At 37.8% G+C, this 23,061-nt stretch overlaps 1 protein-coding gene across 13 annotated transcripts in view; it reads left to right on the forward strand.

The window, feature by feature from the left end:
• ELAVL2 (ELAV like RNA binding protein 2) overlaps positions 1–23,061 on the forward strand; it is a 135,898-nt gene that overhangs the window by 61,098 nt on the left and 51,739 nt on the right. For 4 of the 13 annotated variants that reach the window (XM_033437734.2, XM_033437739.2, XM_033437735.2 and 1 more), the window contains exons 2-3: positions 117–207; positions 2,995–3,238. In XM_033437734.2, coding sequence (XP_033293625.1) covers positions 136–207; positions 2,995–3,238 — 316 coding nt within the window. In that variant the 5' untranslated portion in view covers positions 117–135. Of the gene's footprint in view, positions 1–112; positions 208–2,994; positions 3,239–23,061 lie in introns of those variants that run through there. The other 9 variants (XM_049711074.1, XM_033437740.2, XM_033437742.2 and 6 more) reach the window with 3 other exon arrangements.

Below are 23,061 nucleotides of genomic sequence, written 5' to 3' on the forward strand. Positions count from 1 at the left end.
CACACTGCATGGACGTGCTGGGAATATCAATACAATCACTGTAAATTTTGTACAAACTGATTTGTTGCATTATCTTGCTCATCTAACATACGGTACTTTTTGTGTCCATATTGCAGACGGCAACTCCAAACTAACATGGCAGTCAGACTGTGTGATGTGGCTTCTCTGCTTAGAAGTGGTTCGTGGGCAGCAGAGCCTTGGACCGGGGTCTGTGGGATTTTTCTTAAATTCTGTAGGCTACTTTTTTTTAGCATGTTGCAGGAGTGCTGAGGCCATACCAAACACTTGAACTTTTCATTTGGCGTACTAATTATTCTTACATTTAACCTATTGTGGTATGGCCATCATTAGGATGTAAAGCACATTGCAATTTTAGTGGTACATGTAGCATCAGAACCTGCTTTTGTATGTAACTTTTTATTATCTTATTTAGGATTTAGTACAGCCTCAAAAGAGTGACAAGCTTTTTTTAAAAAAAAAAAAGTTTTGGTATGGTCTGAATACTAAGTTACCGTAATTCTTTACATTCTGTTTACTATGTATTTTTTTGGTTACTAAATTTTGAAGTTATTTATAATTCCTGATGCTTAAAAAAAATGTCGAAATTGTAAATCTGGCTGAAAATTATTTGCCCAGTAACTGTTGAAAGAGTTTGCATTCTGTGAACAGTTGTGTTGAGCCTATCAATGGAATATGCATTATTTGTAAAATATAGCACATTAGTATCATTTTATTCTGAGCAGATGGTCCTATAGCTGAGAGATGCTGTAATTTTCAGCGCACACAGCCTACTGCAGCTGTTCACTTGAATGTTGGCTTAGGAGCTCATTCTTGCCACCTGAACATGGAAATAAATGTGCAATTAAGTGAGGAGTGTTTGTTGTCCTTGCTAAATCCTGCTAATTTCTGTCAATGAACGCTTATATATTTCAAATGCCATCCCAGTGAGCTTTAGTCCGAATCTCTTATTTGGGTCTCATATAGTCTCCACATATACCCTAAGGTTTGAATAGTGATTTGTTTTAATTGGCCTTGGCCACTCATCTTGTAGCTCATTGTTTTCCTAACTGCTGGGCAGAGGTTAATCCCACAAGCATTTTGCTGTGGAAAGAGTGACCCATGGCTAATATTCTATAAAGTGAAACAGTTATGGTTTATTAGGAAATCTGAAACCTCCTTTCTCAGTGTCAGATAAATTTGTTAATTATGATAAAATGCATATCTTGAATTGTTTCGGGTTTTTTAAAATATAGATTTCCAAAGGTTCCTTTATTTTCCTTCCCCCCCCCCCCGCCCCCAAAGTATTCTCTGAAAATACTTGCTCAAGAGAGGTAGCTTGCAGTTTGCAGAGTAAACAACCCATTTCTTTGAAAAGGAGATGAAGTTATGGAAGGGTTATAGGTGGTTTGATATTTCATAGATAGCCTGGATTTTTGTCTCCTGTTTTTTATCCTGATAACACTGATTCTTGTCCAGTTTGACCAGTCTCAATCTGTCCTATGCTGGCTTCCTTTATAAATATCTCTTGGCAGTAGAGATTTCTTCCTATTGCTTATCCACGGTTGTGCCCTTTTATTTTTCTTAGGCAATATGCTTTTTAAAAGACTTTTTTTCTCTTTTCTTGTAACAGTCTTTGCCTCTACTTTGCTTTTTTTATTTTACCTCAAATTCTTTGCCTTTTATATGTTAAAACTTCCCTAAAACTAGCATCCCATCTATTCAAAATTGTCAATTTTGAGAAGTACTTCTTTGTGGAGCTGAGAGATGGATGAAGTATGAAGGATAATCCTTTCAGTGATGCTTTGATTTTTTTGGATTCCCCTACAAGCTTGGCTGTCCAAAGTAGATAGCTATTGGAGGATGGTTTTAGAGAATTTGGGGCTGTGGTTTGTAGCTCTGTTGCTCAAAGAGCATAGGATTGGTTTTTAGGAAACTAGATCCAAATTTGCTTACTAAGTGATTTTTAGAGTAGCCTGAACAGTTTGAGGCCATTTCCCCCAACTCTGCTATTTATTCTGTATCTGGAGTTTATAGATACCTTATCACTTGCATTTTCAACAGGCTTACATGCTCAAATGAAAATTCCTTGGGCTCGTCTGTTTGCAAAAGTTCATATATTTACATTGTTGTTTGGTGGACTGGATAGGGATTTTTTTATTTTTATTTTTCCTTTAAAGTCAGAGTCAAGGCAAAATACCATTTTGAATTGTTTGGGGATTTTATTTTGACGCTGTAGGTCAGCTACCTTGTTGGTGATCTTTAGCTGCCAAGGTTGACAAGAATGGCTTGTTAGATTCTACAAGGTACACTAAGTACTCAGTTTATTATTCCCCAAGTTATCCTACAAACCCTTTTGACGCCCTAACATATAACATTTGCTATTTTCTTATTTCTTACCAACGATAGAGGTATAAGATATTGTCAATTAAAAACATTTTCAATATGTAACCAAAACAGTACATGTTGACAAATTTATATTTTTTTAAAGTACTCTTGCTTCTTGATTTTAAGTTAATGGATGTGTCAGTTTTAGAATATTTGAACTTTTAGGCTAACTGAATATCTCTGCAAAGTTAGGTAGACCATTTTTGGGGGCTTGTTTTTGGCAGCATGTTAAGCACTTTTATTTTCTGGTATTTTTAGTCAGGGTTTAATTCTATGCTCTTTGGTACTAAATTTCCTCAAGTCTGTGGACACATAGCAGGTGAGTAAGGGTATGTGAGTTGACCCAGAATGCGGTTCTAGAGAATGTTAAAGATTTAAATTGTGCTTATGTGCATGTATGGAATATGTATGTGAAAAGTACAATTGTGATCTTAAATCGAATAGCTTAATGTGAAGTAAGAATTGCATAGGTGTCGCACTTTTTGAAGCTTTGTTGTAATTTCAGCTGAACGACTTGTGTTTAGTGACAAGTGTTTAAATTCTTCGATGGAATCTCTAATATTAGTTTGTGAAATATGAATTCTGACATTTCTTATCTTCTGTTTTTAGCAGGTAATTGCTGCCATGGAAACACAACTGTCTAATGGGCCAACTTGCAATAACACAGCCAATGGTCCGACCACCATAAACAACAACTGCTCGTCACCAGTGGACTCCGGGAACACAGAGGACAGCAAGACCAACTTAATAGTCAACTATCTTCCTCAGAACATGACACAGGAGGAACTAAAGAGTCTTTTTGGGAGCATCGGTGAGATAGAGTCCTGTAAGCTTGTAAGGGACAAGATAACAGGTATGCAGTTTTATGTAAGGTTCCTCACGTGTAAAGGATTGTGTTTTAAGGTATGGGAAAGTAAGTTTACTGCTTGTAAATGATTCAGTGCTCGAGTTTTACACATCTAGATTTTCTCTCTGTTTCTGGTTACATCAACAGTATGAAACTTAGTTTTAGAGAGTTTTAAGTTTTCCTTTTAAAGCATCAAATAATATAATAAGTAGACTTTTTTATAATCTGAACTATATAATAACATCTTTGAAAAATGCTTTAAAGGTGTGTGTGTGTCTGGAGCAGCAAGTATCATGTTAACCTTTAGTTTTGAGATCTTTGAGCTTACATGATTTAGCATTTCAACAATGAAATACAAGGAGAATTGTTTTAGGAGAGGAAAAAACCTCTTAAAATGTCCTTTTTCTTAAGTCTCTATAGTCCTCCATTTGTATGGCCAAGTAAATGGTAATATTGACATTGTCAGTACGTAAATATTTGTACTGATACAATTTGAGTTTGGTAAGATCTTAGCTTCTGGAAAAAGTGGTGTATGAGTGCTCCTCTTATAAAGATAAGAATTAAAAGATGAGTATTTAGCCTTTAATGATGGTATATTTTGAATATTGGGTAGTGGAAAATCTCCTTAGTGTTTTGTAAGATTCGACTAAATTTTTAGAATAAGGCAAAACCTAATTAAGGAGAGTGTTCTTGGCAGAGAAGGGTTAATGCTTCCTGCGGGAGTTGTTTTTAAACACTGAAAACGAATGAAGTGTAGACAGACTCTAGCTTTTTCATGTTACTGTTAAATTTGAGTGATGGTGTGTATTAAATGGCTTATAACCAAAATATTAAGCTAAATATTTGAAATGAGGAAAGGATACTTAAAGGCAGTTTGAGGAGTTGGACGAGGAGTCTGAACTTTGACTGGTCGTATGATGTTGGTCACGTCAACCCTTGGCTTGAGCTTCAGGTTTCCCTTGGTAAAATGAGGTAGAAGGCAGAGGAAGGGGCGCCTAGCTAATTTCTGAGGCCAATTCTGACTTTTTCTGAGACGGTACCTTTAGCTGTTCTTTTATCAAGACAGCAGGGCTTATTGTCTCCAGGGTGACTTAGAGCTGTCACCTGGGCTTGGCCTCATAGTCGTATTTACTTGAGATACAGATTGAGGTTCACAGAGAGAATTTATTCATTAAAATCAAGTAAACCAAGTAAAAACTAAGTAAAACCTGGTTGTCATCAATCCATACATAATTATATTGTAACTAATTATGTTACTTAGACGTTCACCATGATTATCAGGAAGGTTTCTTTTTTGTTTTTGAATATTGATATTTGAATGGATGAGATTTTTCCATTTCTTTTTCCAAAATCAGTGTGAGCAGCATATGTAAAATTTATACGTGAAATTTATTAAAGAAACAGTTTTTGAAAAGTTGGGAAAAGTAGAGAACAAAGGCTTTTTATTACATGTGTCTGTCCTGGTACTGAATTTTATTTTATGTTTTTAGCAAAACAGCATCCTTTTATATGTGAATTTTGCAGTCTCTTCGACATAAATGTGATAAATGGTTTGAAGGTTTTGACATAAATGATGAGGTTTCTGGTTTGATTGCTTAGTAGTTATTCTTATTATTTAAAAAAATGTTGCTTGAACTAGGCATAAAGGTCACATTTTTTGTTATGGTAGATGAAAACAGTAAACCAATCATACATCCTTTGTATTAGGCATTTTCCACAGGAAACATTGCACAGATTTTCATCTCTTACCTCTGGTCAGTCTTGAATTATCTTACTCTTCTGTAAACCTTTTACTAGAACTATTATGTGGCAAAATTGGATAAATTTGACTTCTGTATCTTCAGACCCTTTGCTTCTCTGGCTTTATGTGGAGGATGGTAGTAATAGAACCACAGCGCATGGGTAATCTGAAAGAGTACCTGGTTAGATACTTAGATACTGGCAAAGTGTGTTAACATTTGTTGTCCATTTCTTTCACTCTCTCACCCCATTGCCTTTTCAGGGAGAGCTGGATAATGGAGGTTTCCACCATAGTGAAATTTCTGTTTAAAATCTCTCATAAGCTGAGTACCCAAGAAAATGAACAGTGAGCACCAAGGTCAAAAGATGTTTTTTCTAAGCGTAGTTCCATGATTTAGTCATAAATATTCCTCAAAATAACTGTTGCACTGGCAGACAAGTTTGAGAAAAATCTGTACTCTGTAGTTTTTAAGAACCATATTGCAGATCATTAACATAATAAAAACTATTAAAATCCTGCAGTAAAGAAACCAGTTTGATTTACAGTTCCCCAGTCTTATTTAATCACAGAACTCATGGCGGGGGGTGTGTGGAAATACCTCCTTGACACTAGATTTCCATCGAACGTGTTGCTTTGGAAGTCATTTGTTAACTGGTTATCAGAAAATCTGTAATTCTTCCATAAAACTTGTTCACGTCAATAAAATATGAGCATGTTTCATAAAATGAACATCCATGATAATGAACTATAAATTAAAAAGTTGAGTAGGCACATCGGAATACTAAGGACCTCTTCTAGTAACCCTGTTTTGATTTGGCCCACTAATGTCTTATTCTTGGTATGTGTTAAATCAGTATTTAGACGGGTCTGAATTGTTTAGCTTCAAACATAAAATTACCTTAGTTTTTTTTTTGTTGTTATTCTGAGTTTCTTAGTAAGTACTTGTATTGAACAAAATAGTCTAGTACGTAGATTTCTAAAACTGGGTTTTGAATTGTTGCACCTGGCAAAGTGGGCATGTCTTCTGAAGAAGCTACTATTAACATATCTGTAAAAAGGTTTTGAAAGAATCTGTGGGGATTTGGACCCTGCCCTGTGGCATTTAGCATTAGTCATCTTGAGCAGTTTTTCAGTATATGTTTTTAGGGTCAGGGCAGAGTTTCTCAGTCCCTCTCTAATTATCCAACTTATTCTACCTCCTGGGGAGCTACCAGGGCAGTTCCTGGTATCTGATTTTGTAGGAGCGGGAGCATTAATTGATTGGGTTGTAAGAAGACTGGGATCACTCTGTGGGAAGAAAATTTAAATCCCTCCTTTTCACTTTTCTTAACTCTTTCCTTACTTACATGGTGCTAAAACTAAGAAACTGTGTTTCAGGCACAAAATACCTAGTTAGGAAAGTTTGTACCTCTTTCCTAAGTCCTAAAAGAGAGTATATCATTTTTAGATTGTGTCATTGTTAGCAAATTAATGTCACTATTTTGATAGAATGAGGATTAGGGCAATACATTAAGAAATGTGTTCAGTTTCAAATACAATTATCTTCTCTCTAGTCGAAATTCTATTTATTATGTTGTTCATCAGGCTCGCTTTGGGCTTATGCCAGCTTTATGCTTCACCCTGTTTCCTATCTATAGGCATTAATTATGAGAAGCTAATGCTGTTTGTACAGCTTAGCTGATGTTGGTCTGTCCCTTTGAGTTCTCAAATGCACTTCAGAGTCCTTGACACCTGCTGATGCTGCAGGAGTGAAATGGATTTTATGAAGCAGGGAATGAATAATAGAGCGTTGAGAGTCAGAAAAACCCTTGAGGTGACCTTAGCCAACTCCCTCGCTGACAGGTGAGGAGAGGCCCAGCTTTGTTGACATGTTGAGTCCAAGACTACACATCTATTAAATGGCAGAGCAGGGACCCTAATTCTGGTTTTCTCATTCTTCCCTAGCATGTTTCCTCCTTGCCTTTGTTGGAGGGCCAGAACTCACTCTTTAAAAGCTAAGCACAGGACCAGCTGATGAATTTCTAGTGAGACGTATAACTTGTACAGGGGTCACGAAGGGGCGTCTTCTGGTGAGTGGTGAGTCTCCCACAGGAGGAGAGTGGAAGATTTTTGAGGGTCAAGGAGTGAGGGATACATAAAACTAATGAAAGCATCCGTGCTTCTCTAGAAACTTTAAATCTATGGTTGTCAATTCAGATAGTCTAGCCCTGTGGTTCCCAAGTCTGGCTGCATATCTTTACCTGAGGGAGTTTTAAATAATAAAGATTTCAGGGCTTCCCTGGTGGCGCAGTGGTTGAGAATCTGCCTGCTAATGCAGGGGACACGGGTTCGAGTCCTGGTCTGGGAGGATCCCACATGCCGCAGAGCAACTGGGCCCGTGAGCCACAACTACTGAGCCTGCGCATGTGGAGCCTGTGCTCCGCAACAAGAAAGGCCACGATACTGAGAGGCCCACACACCGCAATGAAGAGTGGCCCCTACTTGCCACAACTAGAGAAAGCCCTCGCACAGAAACGAAGACCCAACACAGAAAAAATAAAAACATAAATAAATTAATAAACTCCTACCCCCAACATCTTCTTAAAAAAAAAAATAATAAAGATTTCAGAGGCCCTGGGAATCTGTTGTCAGGAAAGCTCCCTAGGTGATTTGATGGGCAAGTGAGCAGTTTGGGGAATCATAGTCTTTATGGTCAGTAGAGTACCTGCATTGGAATCGCTTGGGATGACTGTCAGAAATACAAGTTCCTGGGCCCTGCCCAGATCTACCTATGGAATCAGTCTCTGTAGGTAGGGCCTGGAATGTGCCAATTACCTGGGAGTTATTGACTTCTTTTCCTGAATATTTTGCAGGGAGATAGAACCAGGGATTTCCAGGTTTATCTGAATTCTGGCTGGAGGTGGGTGGGACAGGTGGGTGTAACTGCAGTGCCTAATTGTATGGCAAACTAAGTTTCAGATGCTGTTCCCTCCCCAGCTTTTGATCTCCTGGGGGTCAGGACTAGAAACGTTGAATGTAAAAGTCACTGGGCTGTGTCTTTACTGAATGCCTGACCTGTCCTTAAAAGAGTGTGTGCGTATGTAGGTATGTGCGTATGCGCGTATGTGTCTGTAAGTGTGTAATTAGTTTTCACGACTCCAGGATAGCTTGTTCTGTAGCTGTTAGTTTTCCTTCAAAAAGAGGAGATAAGAGAATTATAGTTGAAGACCTCAGGTAATGAGTGTTGCTCTTTTTAGTTTTGATGTGATAGCTTCATTCTTAGCCTAGGAATTGCTTGAGGTGCGCCCTATGCTGACCCTATAAGCTGCCAATTAGAAGCTTTCAGACAAAATGGAAAAACAAAGGCCAAAACAAACATATAAAAATACAAATTACAGGGGCCCAGAGGAGGGGAGGGGCTTTGCAGATGTAGATTATCTGTGGACAGGCAGTGCCTTGGCTGGGGTAAACTTCCTCAGGGCCCATGGGGTAAAAAATCTCATATAAAATGTGAGGGTTCTTAACTTATGTCCCTGTTGCTTCCTGAGAACTTCAAAGTTAGTTTTAATGCTGGTTTCTTTTATGAGGATAATGTGATTTTCAAACTTTATTTTGATGACACGATATTTTCCCCTCCTCTTTTTAACAAATATACTCTTAGCTCCTCAGGATTGAAACAGATAAGTGGTATTTTATAAGTCTAATGCATACCTTCAAATTTAATAGCATTTATTTACTGTGATGAAGTCAGTCAATCACAGTGAGCCCAAGGCTGTGATGAACACTAATTTGAAAATGTGGTTGTGTGCATCAATTACAGTCTTAAGGTCAGCTGTTAGTTGTAGGTATCCATAGTATCAAGAGATTAAGAATTCTGATTCTTGCAGACAGGTACTTGAAAAGATCCGGGCGGTTGGGTGGGTGGGTAGGTGAGTGGTGGTAGCTTAATAAATACCTCATTTTGCTGACTCTGGGTGCTATTTAATTAGAAATTTGGCAGAAAGGCTGGGTGTATGCCCAGGTATTCATAAAACAAGATAACTTGGCAGCACAGGGTAAATGCCGTGATGCCTAGTGTATTAACTGTGGAATATACATTTGAATATGGCTGTCTTTAGATATTAGTGGCTAAATTTGTATAAAATGAAATTTATATAATATGAGATGAAATTTACTTTTTTGTGGTATTGAAGAAACTATTTGTCTATTTATCAATATATCTTTAAACCACATTATTTTTCCATGTACTCGTTTTTTCCAAACATCATGACTAATCAGTCATTTCAAAAATTTGATGTTACTACTTGATGTTACTGGTTTTTATAAAGTTTCAGGGAAAAACTTTAAAATTTATTCTTTCAGGTTTATTTTTCTCCACTCAGACCTAACTTGGGTGTCTTATAGAACAATTTTCAAAGTGTCAGTCTTGATTAATTTAGATGAAGGATTTCAGGATGATGAAATTAGAAATTTATAAGATTTAAGAAACCAAGTACGTTTTTTTTTTTTTTTCTTTTTTTAAAAAAATCATCGTCAGGGAGGAAAAACTTTCCTCCACCCTCTTAGTTTAATTTGCAAGCCCCCAATTATTGAACCTAACAAAAGATAGGTTATACAATGTTATATGTCCATTGTATCTCAGTGAAACTGGGGGAAAAAGGGATTAACAGGAGAAGAGGCAACACAGTTTTTAGTAATATTTCACATGCATTGGAGTTCACAGAAAAAAAGTGAAGCAAAGAAGTTGTTAGACTCTGAGGCTTATATACCATTTTAACAAAGCAAAGGGGGTTTGGGTTCTGAGGGTGGGTAAATTGTAGGGGAGTGACCAAGAAAATATATAGGGGGAACTAATGGAAGATGAGAGCTATTTTAGCAAGGTTTATCTATGCAGATTCATCTTGGTGCTGACTCTCCATCCCCAGTGGTAAGAGTTGCTCTCCTCTTCCTGGTATAGGAGAGGGGAACGCCTTCATAAGGGAAATTTATAACCTGCTTTTAGGCAGAAAAGAGTAGGGCAGAGAAAAGTACTCTTCCTGCATCTGTTGATTCTTAATTGCCTTTAACTCAAAATATTCCTTATGCTTATAACTGGCATATTTGAGGGGTGGCAAGGCATATTCTGACTCTCTTCACCATGAAATAAGTTTAACTCTCAGCAGACTTAGAAGAGTTTCTTCTTCTGATAGCCTGTGGTAATGAAACCTTAAATGACTAGTTTCTGGGAAGAAAAACGTCTATTGTGAGGATATGGAAAAGTTTGAAAGAGAACCGTTCCTGATTAATTTGTAAATCATCTGGATTTTTGTTTCTCTGATTTCTTGATGGTGATCTTTGTATTAATTTGTTTTATTCCACTAGAAGGAAATGAAGAAAAGTATTGTAACTCTGAAGAGCAGGTTGCACAGTTCTCCAGCAGCTTTTGAAGACTATTTACTGTGAAAATGAGGTTGAACCTGTTGGTTAAATGAAGTTTAGGAGTTTTGACTCTGTGCTTTCTTGGCCCTTGTTGTCACTGGGACGTTTTGCCAATAGATTAGGAACATAGTGTTTTAGTGCCCTTGGCCTTACTGCGTTATTAGTTTGATACAAAACATAAACTTTGTTAATGTATGCAAATTCATAGAAAACAGAATACAGTTGAAGTTCTTTCGTAAGGATTCACCCCTTGAAATTTAGCAAGATATGAATGCGTGTGTGCTCTTTGCTATTCCAGACCTTTCCACAGTGTTTCTTCTAGTTTTTGTTTACTTTTACATCAGAAAAAGTATACATACATACATATATCTATACATCAGGTGGTATAGAATAGAAACCATTTTCAATTTATTACTTAGTGGCTGTCATCATAATGATGGAAAAATGTAGATGAGAAAAAGATGAACTAAATGGAAGAACGTAAAGAACAAATTCTGATCCAGGAATCCTTCTTCTTTTTAAAATCTATAGAATGCTAAAATTCTGTTTCTCAGGTACGCAATTGATTTATCAATCTGCTTTTCTTTTGGTGGATTTTACTCTATTTTACTGCCTTATCTGTTACACTACCTTAGCACCAGCCTTTGCTTTCTTAACTTTCTAAATTATGAGTAGAGCAAAGTGTTTTTCTTTTGCACCTATTGGAACATTTCCTTTTAAGTATTACTTGAACAGAATAGTTGATCGTTGAAACTAAAGCTGTGCTTCAGAATTTGCCACCTTCTTTTGAGCTTGTTCTAAGTTACTTGACTTTCAAGTCCACTGCTGCTACTGAATTTTGAGAGCTGGGGAAACCATCAGAGTGTCCTTTCCAGCTAAAAACACTAACTTTAAAAAATATTTTCTGTCATTTTACTTGTGAGTGTCTTTTGATCTGTCAGGCCTATGCAGTGACTCATTTAGCATGATTTACTTCTTTTTTTAACATTTAATTAATTACTTATTTTTTGGCCGTGCCACGCAGCTTGCGGGATCTTAGTTCCCTGACTCAGTGATTGAACCCGGGCCGTGGCAGAGAAAGCATCAAGTCCTAATCACTGGACTGCCAGGGAATTCCCTAGCATGTTTTACTTCTTAATGTATCTGGTTTTGCTTCTTAAAGTATCAGAATGTCAGTTTTTGACACCATTGGATATCCCTTTTGTTGGTTATGGTATCTGTCATACATTTTTTTTTTTTTTTTTTGGCGGTACACGGGCCTCTCACTGTTGTGGCCTCTCCCGTTGCGGAGCACAGGCTCCGGACGCGCAGGCTCAACGGCCATGGCTCACGGGCCCAGCCGCTCCGCGGCATGTGGGATCTTCCCGGACCGGGGCACGAACCCGTGTCCCCTGCATCGGCAGGCGGACTCTCAACCACTGCGCCACCAGGGAAGCCCCTGTCATACATTTTTTGAGAGACTTCAAGCTGTAAAGCAGCATTGGCAGCTCTTCCAAGTATTGTGAAGAAATGGAGCCTCATTTAAAACTATATTTCTTGTGATCTAACTACTCAGTAGTCTCTTACATCATACATCACCATAGGTAATTGAGGGGTGATGGCAGAGGCCACGGTCTAAGACCTGCTGTCCTCCCTGTTGGAGGACCCCTGCCCATCCCAGAGGGTCTTAGACATAGCCTTCCTTGGCTGGCCCAGCCCTACCCTGAGCCAGAGCACAGGGTAAGTGTGTTCAACCAGAAGAACCAGGAGGGCTTTCCTGTCTTTCAGATCAGACTGTCATCCACTTCTAGCGTGCTGTGCCTGTGCTGAAGAAGTTCATTTCTTTGGAATCCAAAGAGCAAAAGTTGCACAGGGTTCCCTGAAGCCTAGAGCCTCTGGGTGGGGCTGAGTGGGAGGAGGGGAGACAACCATCTGTACCTCTTGCGGCCCAGGAGACTGTCTGACCATTTAAGAAGAAGAAGAAGAAGAAGAAGAAGAAGAAGAAAGCAATATTCAGTTTAAACTGTGTTGATAAGCGTTTCTTCCCATCTTTCCATGTGAAATGGACTTTGAATGCAGGGGTGGTAATAGTATTTACCAAACCCCTATGTACACTAGGGTTGTTATTATGTTATTAGCTTAGCTTGGCATCAAGTTCTTGGGATTAACATTGAAACAAAATGCCTGCTGTCTTCAACTCCCCTGCTAGGGAGGTGGGCTCATGAGCACTACTTTTAGAGGTTTTAGCCTAGAAAGAACGCATTACACTTAAGTTTAAATCCCAGCCTAGCCACTTACTTTATATGAGCTATTTGACTCCCAACTTGAGTTTCTTCCATAAAGTGCCTAGCATGTTGGGGTACTCTCTGTGTCCCCAGTCCCTTCTTACCAGTTAATATTCATTTGGTTAGAAGACAGTTGTAGATGTTTTTTTCTTTGGGTAAACTGATTTTTGAAAAAAATCTCCAAATAAATCTGTTGTTTTAGAATTCTTAGATTTTCTCATGATGTGGGAAGTTTGCAAAGCTAATTTCCTGTTCTTTGCTTTCTAGGTGATTTGACGAACAAAATTGATTTTCTAGGAGTGGGACAAAGTGGGACTAGGAAATACAAGGCAGGACTTGTGAGCCCAGAAAGATGATTAATGATATTACACCAGCTTCTCTGAACTAGAGCACTGGAGTATGGAGTTATTGCTCTGTGTGGTATTGTGTGAATGTTATTCAGAATGAATTAGCTTGACTTAAAATATGGACGTACTCTAAGCCAAGCTTCCCCAGTGGAGTGTTATTGATCTGGAAGGTCCGCAAGTTGTTAAATAGAGCCATGAGGTATCAGATAGATGAAAACTAACTGAGGCTTGTTTTCACTGTTACTGACAGCTTCTTCCTTAAGATTAATACCCCTTTAATATAAATTGTAAATACCAGTACTAAATATTCTAATTTCATAAAGTAAGGTTTTCAAGTAGAGAAATAGAGATGTGTGTGTGTGGATATTAAGAAGCCCAGTATTCCTGTAGTGTTAGCAGATCAGAGGACTTAGAAAAAAAATTGCTGTCCCTTTGTTTTCTTTCTGTTGAAATATTCATTGAAAGCATTTAAAGCATTGCTTTATTCAGTCATCACAGATTTTACAGATTCTAGTTTGTGTAAGGGGGGGGTGGCGATTTCCATGAGGGCATGGTTAACTTAGCAGATGCAATTTTACATCTTGTTTTCCTTTTTTTGTTAAATCCTTATGCATATTGTGAATTAGAGTTTATTTTTAGCTCTTAATGAGTTCTTTTCTCATCATTGTACTTTTTGTTGGAACTCTGTTTCCTACATAATGCTTTGATTTTGAAGGGGGAGTGTATATGGCTCACAAGACTTGTATCCATCCCCAATCCCCACTCCAACTCAACTAGAATTTGCATTTTTTTCATTTGAGGCAATAGATCTGGTTATGTTACCTTGTAGAGTAGATGTGGTGATGCCCTTGACTCTTCACAACCTGTTTGACCTTCGGGATTTATCCTGAGAAAGTCAGATTCTCCCTTTAAAGTAAGGTTTAAAGGAGACATATCTGCATGTAAACAGGTAAGCCAGAATCATTTCATTGTATTCAAGGTCACTGGAGCCTGAGGGAGCAACTTTATTTCTTCATGTTTTGAGCTTTAAATCCAGTCTTAAGGAGTCACTGGGTCATTAACACTGGCCTCCAAGATACTGTGTTCTGAATCCTTCTTCCTAACCCTGATACTTGTCTCTGAGAGCTTTTTTCATACCACTAAAATGAATTATAGTTGCTTTTAGTCCACTTTAAAATGTATCTAAATAGGCTGGTTATGGTGTGTCAGATCAATTGATTTCTATAAAATAAAGGCACTTTCCTAAATGATCTGAAATCGTATCTAGCCCTAGAATTCTGTGACTTTTCTCTTGTGAACATAACTGCAAAGTTAGTTCTTCTTAAGCATAGTGCTTAGGGATTCTGACATGTATGGTGCAGACAGCATATTACCTTTTCAAGCAGAATGATTTGGGATCTAACATTTAACCTCAAGATATTTAACCAGGGTTGTTTTTAGACCCTTATATTCTTGTTATTTCTGGACCTTTATTTCAGGGGTAAATTCCCTTCATTCATGTTGTAATCAGGTTAAAATACAGAATTGTCAATACTGATTTGTTACTGTGTTTTTTTATCAATACATTTCCTTTTGTAAGTGCTGGAAATTGGAAGCCTTTCTAAAAAGGCATGATAAGGTTGTTCACTGCATTATATTCCCCAATTCCATATTTGGGAACATTAAAAACAGACCTAATGAGCTATTAAAAATCAGAATGTGGAATCTTCTGAGCTTAGGTTCCTTGATTTTTTTTGAAATTTTAGTTCTCTAAGTGTTTATGGAAAACAACATTATGTGGACATAGCCATCATGTAAGGAGGGCATCTAATATTCTTCCCTGGTTTCTAGAGCTGGACAGCAGAGTTTTAGAGTCCCTCCCGCCTTTTTTTGAGGGTGGTGGTGGTGAGATATTGCAAATGAACTTAATTTAGTGTATACAGTTCTTAGGTGATTTTGGGTAGGTGAAAGTAAACATCAAAGAGGGAGGAGTGAGGCTTAGCTGTTTCTCAAGACCAAATTCTGCCACATGTACAGACATCTAGCAACCTGGCCCTAAGTGACTGATACAGTTACTTTGCAAGCTTAATGAAGTCCCAGTTCTCTGTTCTTTTATAGGTGCTTCGAACACACCTTCTGTGAAATGTTCACTTGAGGCTGACAGCATTCCAGAGGTGTGGATCTGTGCCCTCTGTTTGCATATGCAAAAGGAAATCCTTCTAAACAAAGGCTGAACCCAGGACCATTTCATATTTAGGGGTCCTATCCATAAGGGTACAAGTTAAAGCCATCTTGGATTCTTGTGTCCTGTTTATACAGGGGTGGGTAGTGTTTGTAAACTACTTTAGCACATCTGCATATCTTGAATACCTTTGATTTTACCAATGAGACCCCATTTCTAACTCTCATTACACTAATTAACAATAAGTAGCTTAAGGAACAAAAACCCATTTTGACATTCATTATACTAATTAGCAGAGAAATGGTTGTTGATTTAGATATGGATAGTAGATAGTCTTGTTAACTAGTCATTTTTGGATGTTGGTCCCTTACTTGTGTTTTGCTAGTTAATTATTCCTGGGCTGTGTGTGCATTCAGGATAGTGTGTTAGATGACCACTCCTAGAATTAAAGCTACTGGCACATAAATAACATCACACTGATTCATGAAAAACTAAAAAAAAATTAATTGTGGTAAAATATATATATAACATGAAGTTTACCATTTTAACCATTTTAAGTGTATAGGTCCATGGCGTTAAGTATATTCACAATGTTGTGCAGCTATCACCACTATTTGTAGAACCAGTCCATCATGCCAAACAGAAACTCTGTACCCATTAAACAGTAACTCCCCACCCTGTTTCCCCCAAGCCATTGGCAACCACCATTGTACTTTTTATCTCTGTGAATTTGCCTATTCTGGGTACCTCATATAAGTAAAAAGTGAAATTGTACAGTATTTGTTATACCAAAGTACTTTATTTATTTATTTTTTATAAATTTATTTATTTTATTTACTTATTTTTGGCTCTGTTGGGTCTTCGTTGCTGCGTGCAGGCTCTCTCCAGTTGTGGCGAGCAGGAGCTACTCTTCGTTGCAGTGCGTGGCCTTCTCATTGCGGTGGCTTCTCTTGTTGCGGAGCACGGGCTCTAGGGTGCATGGGCTTCAGTGGTTGCAGCTCAGTAGTTGTGGCTTGTGGGCTGTAGAGCACAGGCTCAGTAGTTGTAGCACATGGGCTCAGTTGCTCCACGGCATGTGGGATCTTCCAGGACCGGTACTCAAACTCGTGTCCCCTGCATTGGCAGACGGATTCTTAACCACTGTGCCACCAGGGAAGCCCTACCAAAGTACTTTAAAAGTAAATTTTTTTTATATATATATATACACACACACACACATATATATATATATATATAATTTACTTCTAAAATACTTTTAAAAATAATATATATAATATTTATAACATATATATTGTATATACAGTAATAGTTTCAGGAGATACTAAATTTCTTTCTTTGGACCATGGGCTTTTTCTGTGTATTTTATTTCCTTTCATTTCAACTTGCCTTTAGGAATCAACCCCTCCCTTTGAAATAATTTCTTTGTTTTCAAACTTAGTTCTTGCCAGTTTCCCATAAAAGGAATATCCAGGTAAAACAGTGAATTTGTGCAGTATTTAATCAGATTGCTCACTACTTGCAGGGATTTCATCTCGCCCCTTTGCAGTGGTCCCGCCTGGTTCAGGCTTGTTTTCTTCTTTTGGAAGTTGCCTGCAATCTCCATGGCATAACGGCAGGCCACCTGGAAGAAGAGGCAGTGGCACACACGGTAGATTCAGAAAAGAACTAAAGCAGCTTTGCTCTCCAGCAGTTTTCTCTGCCTTCACACTTTTTTTCTACTTCTTCTTCTCCCAGAGAGTCACAGCGTCCAGGGATGACCGCCTGAGGGGTGTCCTGGGACACAGGGCGATGGCTCCAGACTTCTTTCTCTTTATCTCACTTCATCCTTTCCTCCACTGAGAACCTGAAGGAAATCTTGGCAGAAAGCTGTTGCTCAGTAGAAGGAGCCAAAGAGGGAAAAATAGAAATTCTCTTCTATAGTTTTAGCTTTTCCTTCTATTTTTCTTCCTTCCCCAGCACTCCTTCTACCCACCCCACCCCATCCCACCTCCCCTAAAAAAAAAAACACCAAAAAAACAATTAACCAACCAACCAAAAAAAAAAAACAAAAAAACCCCAAAAACCCAGCCAGGGACATTTCTTTTTAGACCACAGGAACAATTACTGTAGTAAAGAAAGCCTTAAGCATCTTCCTGCAGCAACTTTGGGAGACAGATGCTGATGTAGGTTGAATTTAGAGGCAGGTGGTGGCCTGTTTCTGCCTTTACATTATTTCAGATTCTATGCTACCGAGTAGAGCAGTCTTCCTTTAAAATTTTCGGTCTCATATCTTCGTCTCCTGCCTTCTCTGTTGGCATCTGCCAGATGCCTGCTGTCTACAGGAACATCATTCCACGCTTAGTGACTGTATTTATTTTCAGTGCTGGCTATTGACAACTTAAAGAGCAATTCCATGAGTTGAGACTTAGCAGAAAGGCTCCCCCGGTGGAGGCTTTAATAAAATAATAAAATAATAAAAAAAAGTTAATACTTTTTATAGTTTAAGGTCTTAATTCAGGCTTCATGCAGACTTCTCCGCGCTGCGTTCTTTGTGGCGAGCTACCAAAGACCTCTTATTGGGATAGGGAAGATGTTCCTCTGGAGCTGTAAGTTCTTGACCGGTATTAGTGGTGAAAGTGACTCAGGTTAGCAGCCTTTGTCGAACTAAGAATCTTGGCATGCTGGAGAATATCAGCCAGTGTTGGGTACTTGATTCAGGGTAGTGACTATCTGTTAAAGAGATCCTGAGTCACAACATACTCTGATAATGTAATTTCTTACATTTTTTGCACCTTATTTTTAAGGTGTGGTAGAGGTGGAGGGAACTGGTCATAGTTTGCAGAGGGAGATGCAGAATGTTCTAAACTGGTGACTTTGTTTTTGAGCTAGGAGTTAGAAGCAATGCTTTCTATATGCAGGGGATGGTCTGGTCCACTAGTGATTTGTTGATTATTCCATTTTATGGTCAATCTTTGAAGCAGTCTTTTATTTGATCAGAAGTAAGAGAGGTATTTCTTTTCAGTTTGTATGGAGAAATTTGTAAGACCCTTCATGGATGCAAGAGAAGATTGTCTCTCTGATTTCATAAGACCATTCCATATTGAGGTATTCTCTTTCCTGCTGTACAGTTGGTGGGAGTATAGTTCCAGAAGCCAAGAGACAGGTGCTCTCGGTCCTTGCCTTAGTATAGACAAGGGGCCAGTATGGGACCCAAGCAAAATCAGTTAAGTATTTTCTCCCAAGACCTCAAGGAAGTGATGGAAGGATGAGATGGTGATGGTGACCCATCTCATCAGACTGTGTGTTTTAGATCTGAGATGATGGCTGTTCTTTTCACTACTTAGCCCACTGGAGCCTGGTTCCTAACCCCTATTGATTCTGAAAATTTCTGTGCCTCTTCCAATAAATTCCCTTTTGCTAGTTAGCTAGAGTCAGTTTATGTTACTTATAATATAGAACTCTAGTGAAACAATTCTTGCTTAATTCACATTTCTGTCTCTGTGTGTCAGAGTTTACTTTTCTACACACCCAAAAGTAAGCTTACTGATTTTTTTTTTTTTTTTTTTTGGTTGACATCACATTGATCCATAAGAAAGTAACTTTTGAAATTGCTTAGAAGTCCCTGTTTTGAACTCACCATCTTTCCACACAGGGCTGTCAAAGAAGGTGCAGGTTCCAGGCCTCACTTTCTAGATAACATCTTGTTTAGACCAGAAAGTTTTCCATTAGGAAGTTATTTGAATTGAAATGGGAGATTGAGCCCTTTTTTGGCTCAGGTCATATTTCCAGTTAGTTGGATACCTTTCACACCTGTATCATTCTAACTTGAATTTTTAGTTCTTTAACATACCATGTGTGTTCAACTAGATTCTCTAAAGCACCTATGATGTGGAAGAAGTTAAGCTGCAGTCTAGAGTCATCAGATACGCAGACATATTACTGCTTCGTAGGGATAAAGGTGTTGTGATTTTTATTTTTATTTTGGTTTGTTTGGAACAGCTTTTACCTCTGATGGAGTCTGAGGGTTGTTGTTTAAGGACTATCTTTCACTTCTAACAAAACAATTACCCCTTTTTGTACGGTACTCTTTATTGCCAGTAACTCTCCAGGGTTCACATCCTGACCATTTTCCCAGTATCTGTAGGGTCACAGTTTTCCCTCCCTTGAACCTGTTAAATTTGTCATAGCTATAATAGATGAACTGCCCAAGCTGACCGCTTACTTGCCCTGAGACTTTTAGCTTTGAGGAAAACAAAAGCTATTGGTAAAGATGTCTGTCTCTGTTTTGCGAGGTATATACGTATGTGTATTTTATAAAGTCACTTGGCTCTATCTTTCAAAGAGTTGACTCATATTTGATTCACATTGTCATTGGTGGAGGAAACCGAAGTTCTGATATAATTATGCAAAAGTCGTAGGTGCAATGAAGATAATTGATATTCTGTCCTAAATAACATCTTGTGACTTCTCCCCCATTTCATTATGTTTTGTGGTCACTACTTTCCTCCTTGAGTGAGATCACCAGTAGTAATGGCATTCTCTGTGGTCACTCAGCTGGTTAATCTTCAGAGGTCAGTAATGTTCGGTGGCTCCTGCTGTTTATAGCAGCTGATGAGAGGCATATACCTTGTAGAAAAACAAGTTTGCTTGTGATTAACCTTCGTTTATTCCCTCTGCTTACTTAGTCATCATTTAATTAAAACCCCTTGGTTTCTAGCCATGTGGGGACATAGGTATGCTTAGAGGCATTAAATTTCTGTGTTCCATAGAGTCAGTGGTATACATCATCAGTATCCATTTTTTTGAACAGTCTTCAGTTCTCTTTGAAAAGATTAAATTCTAGTTTTAGCTTTATTTTTGTATTTTTATTTCTAATCATTGATGCAGAATCTTAACTTTGTTTGAAATACGATCAATTTTATGTTCTTACCATGCAACCTGTTAAGATATTTATGTAAGCTTTAGAGGATTAGAATGGGATTTCTGTTCAAGTAGCTTTAAGTAAAAACACAGCATGGAGGTGGGAAGAAGGATGGCCTGGCCAACATATTACCAGGTTTTAGGAAATGATACAGAAAATCTTTGAATAACACCTTAATTAGGCTGTAGATTCTGTATTCAGAAAACAAAATCCTATGGAGATTGTAAAAATCTCACTTAGCTCCTGGTCACTTGATTTGAATTTCCATAGAAATTTTGCTTCACTTTTTTTTTTTATCCTAGATGAAAGTGATAGAAAATTAAAATGAAGGAACACCTTAGCTTTGTAAGGAATGATGGAATCAAAGGCTTAGGCAGCAGTCAAGATTGGGAAGTAATTATATCTTATGGTAAGATTTAAAATTTGACCAAGGACAATTATTTGACGAAATTTGGTAACTAATATAGTTATCACTGTGGTTAACCTTTAGGGTTTTTTTTTCTGGATATTCAACCAGAAGTCTTGAATTGCTAGGAAAGAGAAGAAATTATGGGTTAATTCCCATGTTTTAAGAGTGGAAGGACTATAATTAAGATGGCCAAGTAGCATAGAATACTTAATTGAATTTTTAAATTATATGTTTAATGTAATCTTTCATATTGTGGAGGCTTATGAAAAATAATTTGCCCCTCTTCCTTGCTTCAAAAGAATGCTGTTTAGAACCAGTCAATCTTTATCTGAATCTTAACTAAATCTCAGAGATGTCTGAGGTTTTTACACATACACAAGTCACAACTGTAAGATGATAAAACTTTTTAAACCATAATACAAGTTTTACTTCCTTTAGTTTTAGGTGTACGTTTTTTAGGGAAGAGCAGAGGATCAAGAACCCAAATAAAGTATAGAAGGCTTTTGGGTTAACGAAATGCAATTCAGAGTATATATATGTGTGGTTTCTTGCTAGGAAATATTCTTCCTTGGGGAAAGTAAGATTGGTAATTTAGGTATATATGGAATACCTTAATAATGTTAGTGTTTATTAAGAGAAGTAGAATAAGCATTATATTATATTTGGGAATAGGACTTAACTAGTAAGTGATCTGGCAGCATACATGAGGTTTTCAAGTTTTTCCCCAAAGAAAGGAGATTAGTTTGTAATATATAACTATTTAGTGTTCTGTTGCTTTATAAAATAGCAAGTAAGAAATTGTCAGCAACAAAATAGGAAAACTCCTCGACACTAAAGGTTTTTGCATACTAGAATGAACTAAAGACTAGTGTTTAGTGAAATCTTTGAGTGATGTACTTGTAGTCAAATACCTAGTGTTTTGTATAGCATTCTCCTGAATAGGATGCTCTTTAAGGTGACTGATTCGAATGCACAGGTCTGAAATTATTTGTGAAACTTACTTGACAAGAGCAAGGTAGATTTTGTCACTGATGAGGTATCATTTAATGGATCTAGGTCTTAGACTTAGCAGGAGGCCATAAACTCCTTGACCCCTTTTCTTTAAGGGACGCTTGGTGGCAGAAAGATGAATTAGTATGAATGAGCGCTCTTCTGTTACCTGTCTTTGCCCTAATCTTGAAATGTGTTTGTAGAATTATGTAATATGGCCCCTAAAACCTAGAAGCTCTGTCTGTAGAAGTTGCTTTCCCACATCCAGAGGGTCCTTAATACTAATCTGGTGCCATGAAAACACAGCACTTTCCCCAAGAGTGAACCTCAGATATGAGAATAAGCAAGTAGTCCAGTAACTTTAGTAATAGCAGATGAAAGAAAACATTTTAAAAGTTCCTAAGTTGAATTAGTTGAGGTGCTCTTCTTGAATAAAATTTTTTACCTGCACCCTGCTTGTAGATTTGTGGGTATATGAGACAATAAAATGGTAACAAGTTAAAAAGATTATTTTCGTGTTTAGGTTTTTCCTGTCTCACAGGGTTAATGTATCCAGGAGTTAGCAGCAGTGGTCAGGTATACTAAGTTGTGGACTATATAATTTGAATATTTCATTTTTAATACACTTTTAGTCAGTGGTAAAAGACACACCTCTCTAGTTCCATGTGATGGTGCTTTTGCTGTGATGCTGCTGTGGACAGTGCTGCATCACCTTTGTGTGCTGAATGATTGTCTAGGCCAAATCTTTTAAGCATTTGCTTTTTTGTCCTTGTGTTTTTGTGAATTTTTAATTTAGAGGATTACAGGACCTAATTCTTTCAACTTTTAAACTAGGTGATTGTGGAAGAGATGCTTCTGTGTGATATGAATGTGGCAGTTGCAAGAGCTAGCCCCTTTTGTATTTCTGTTTAGATGCCATCTGTTAATTGGTGGAGAAATTGCACTGGGGTCTCAGAGTGGTTTGCTGTAACATAGCTGTCTCTTAGCAAGAAACAAAGCGGATATTTATTTTTGTCAGGGCACCTCTTTGACTTAATGGTAGCCATGGCTCCCACCTGACTTTGCAGCCTTTACCACTTTTACTGTGTCCTGCTCACCTTCCTCTATAGATTTTGTTCCATTGGGATTCTTTCCTCTTTACTGCTTCAGAGAGGGCTTTTTTGAGGTCCTTGAAGCTGTATCTGCAGTATTTAAATAGGTTTCCTTTATAGTCAGCATTTATACCCTAACCTGCCAAAACACAATTGGTCTGTTTGGGGATTTCTCCTAAGTATAAAAATCAGTGCTTTTGTGTGACTATTTTAAATTGAGGGGGAGGAAAAAAAACCCTGCTCCTCACATCGTCTTGGAAATGTAACTGCCTTTCTTTATTAAATATAGACTAAACAAAATGTCCTGTACAGAGAGAAGGAAAATCGTATGTTATTTATACCTAAATCTTTGTGTAGATTGGGGACAATGGATTCCTCTGGAATTTTACTTCCTTTGTTGTTGCTAAAAATATCAGTAATTTCATTCTGGTCTGTCTTTTTAAAATAAAATGAACTAAAGTGGAGAGTTGTCCCCAGATGGAAGCCTTGTTACTTGTATGGAGGTTACTTTATCAGTGATGCAGATAAG

The sequence above is a fragment of the Orcinus orca genome, chromosome 6, assembly GCF_937001465.1.
Source record: "Orcinus orca chromosome 6, mOrcOrc1.1, whole genome shotgun sequence".
Lineage (NCBI taxonomy): Eukaryota > Metazoa > Chordata > Mammalia > Artiodactyla > Delphinidae > Orcinus > Orcinus orca.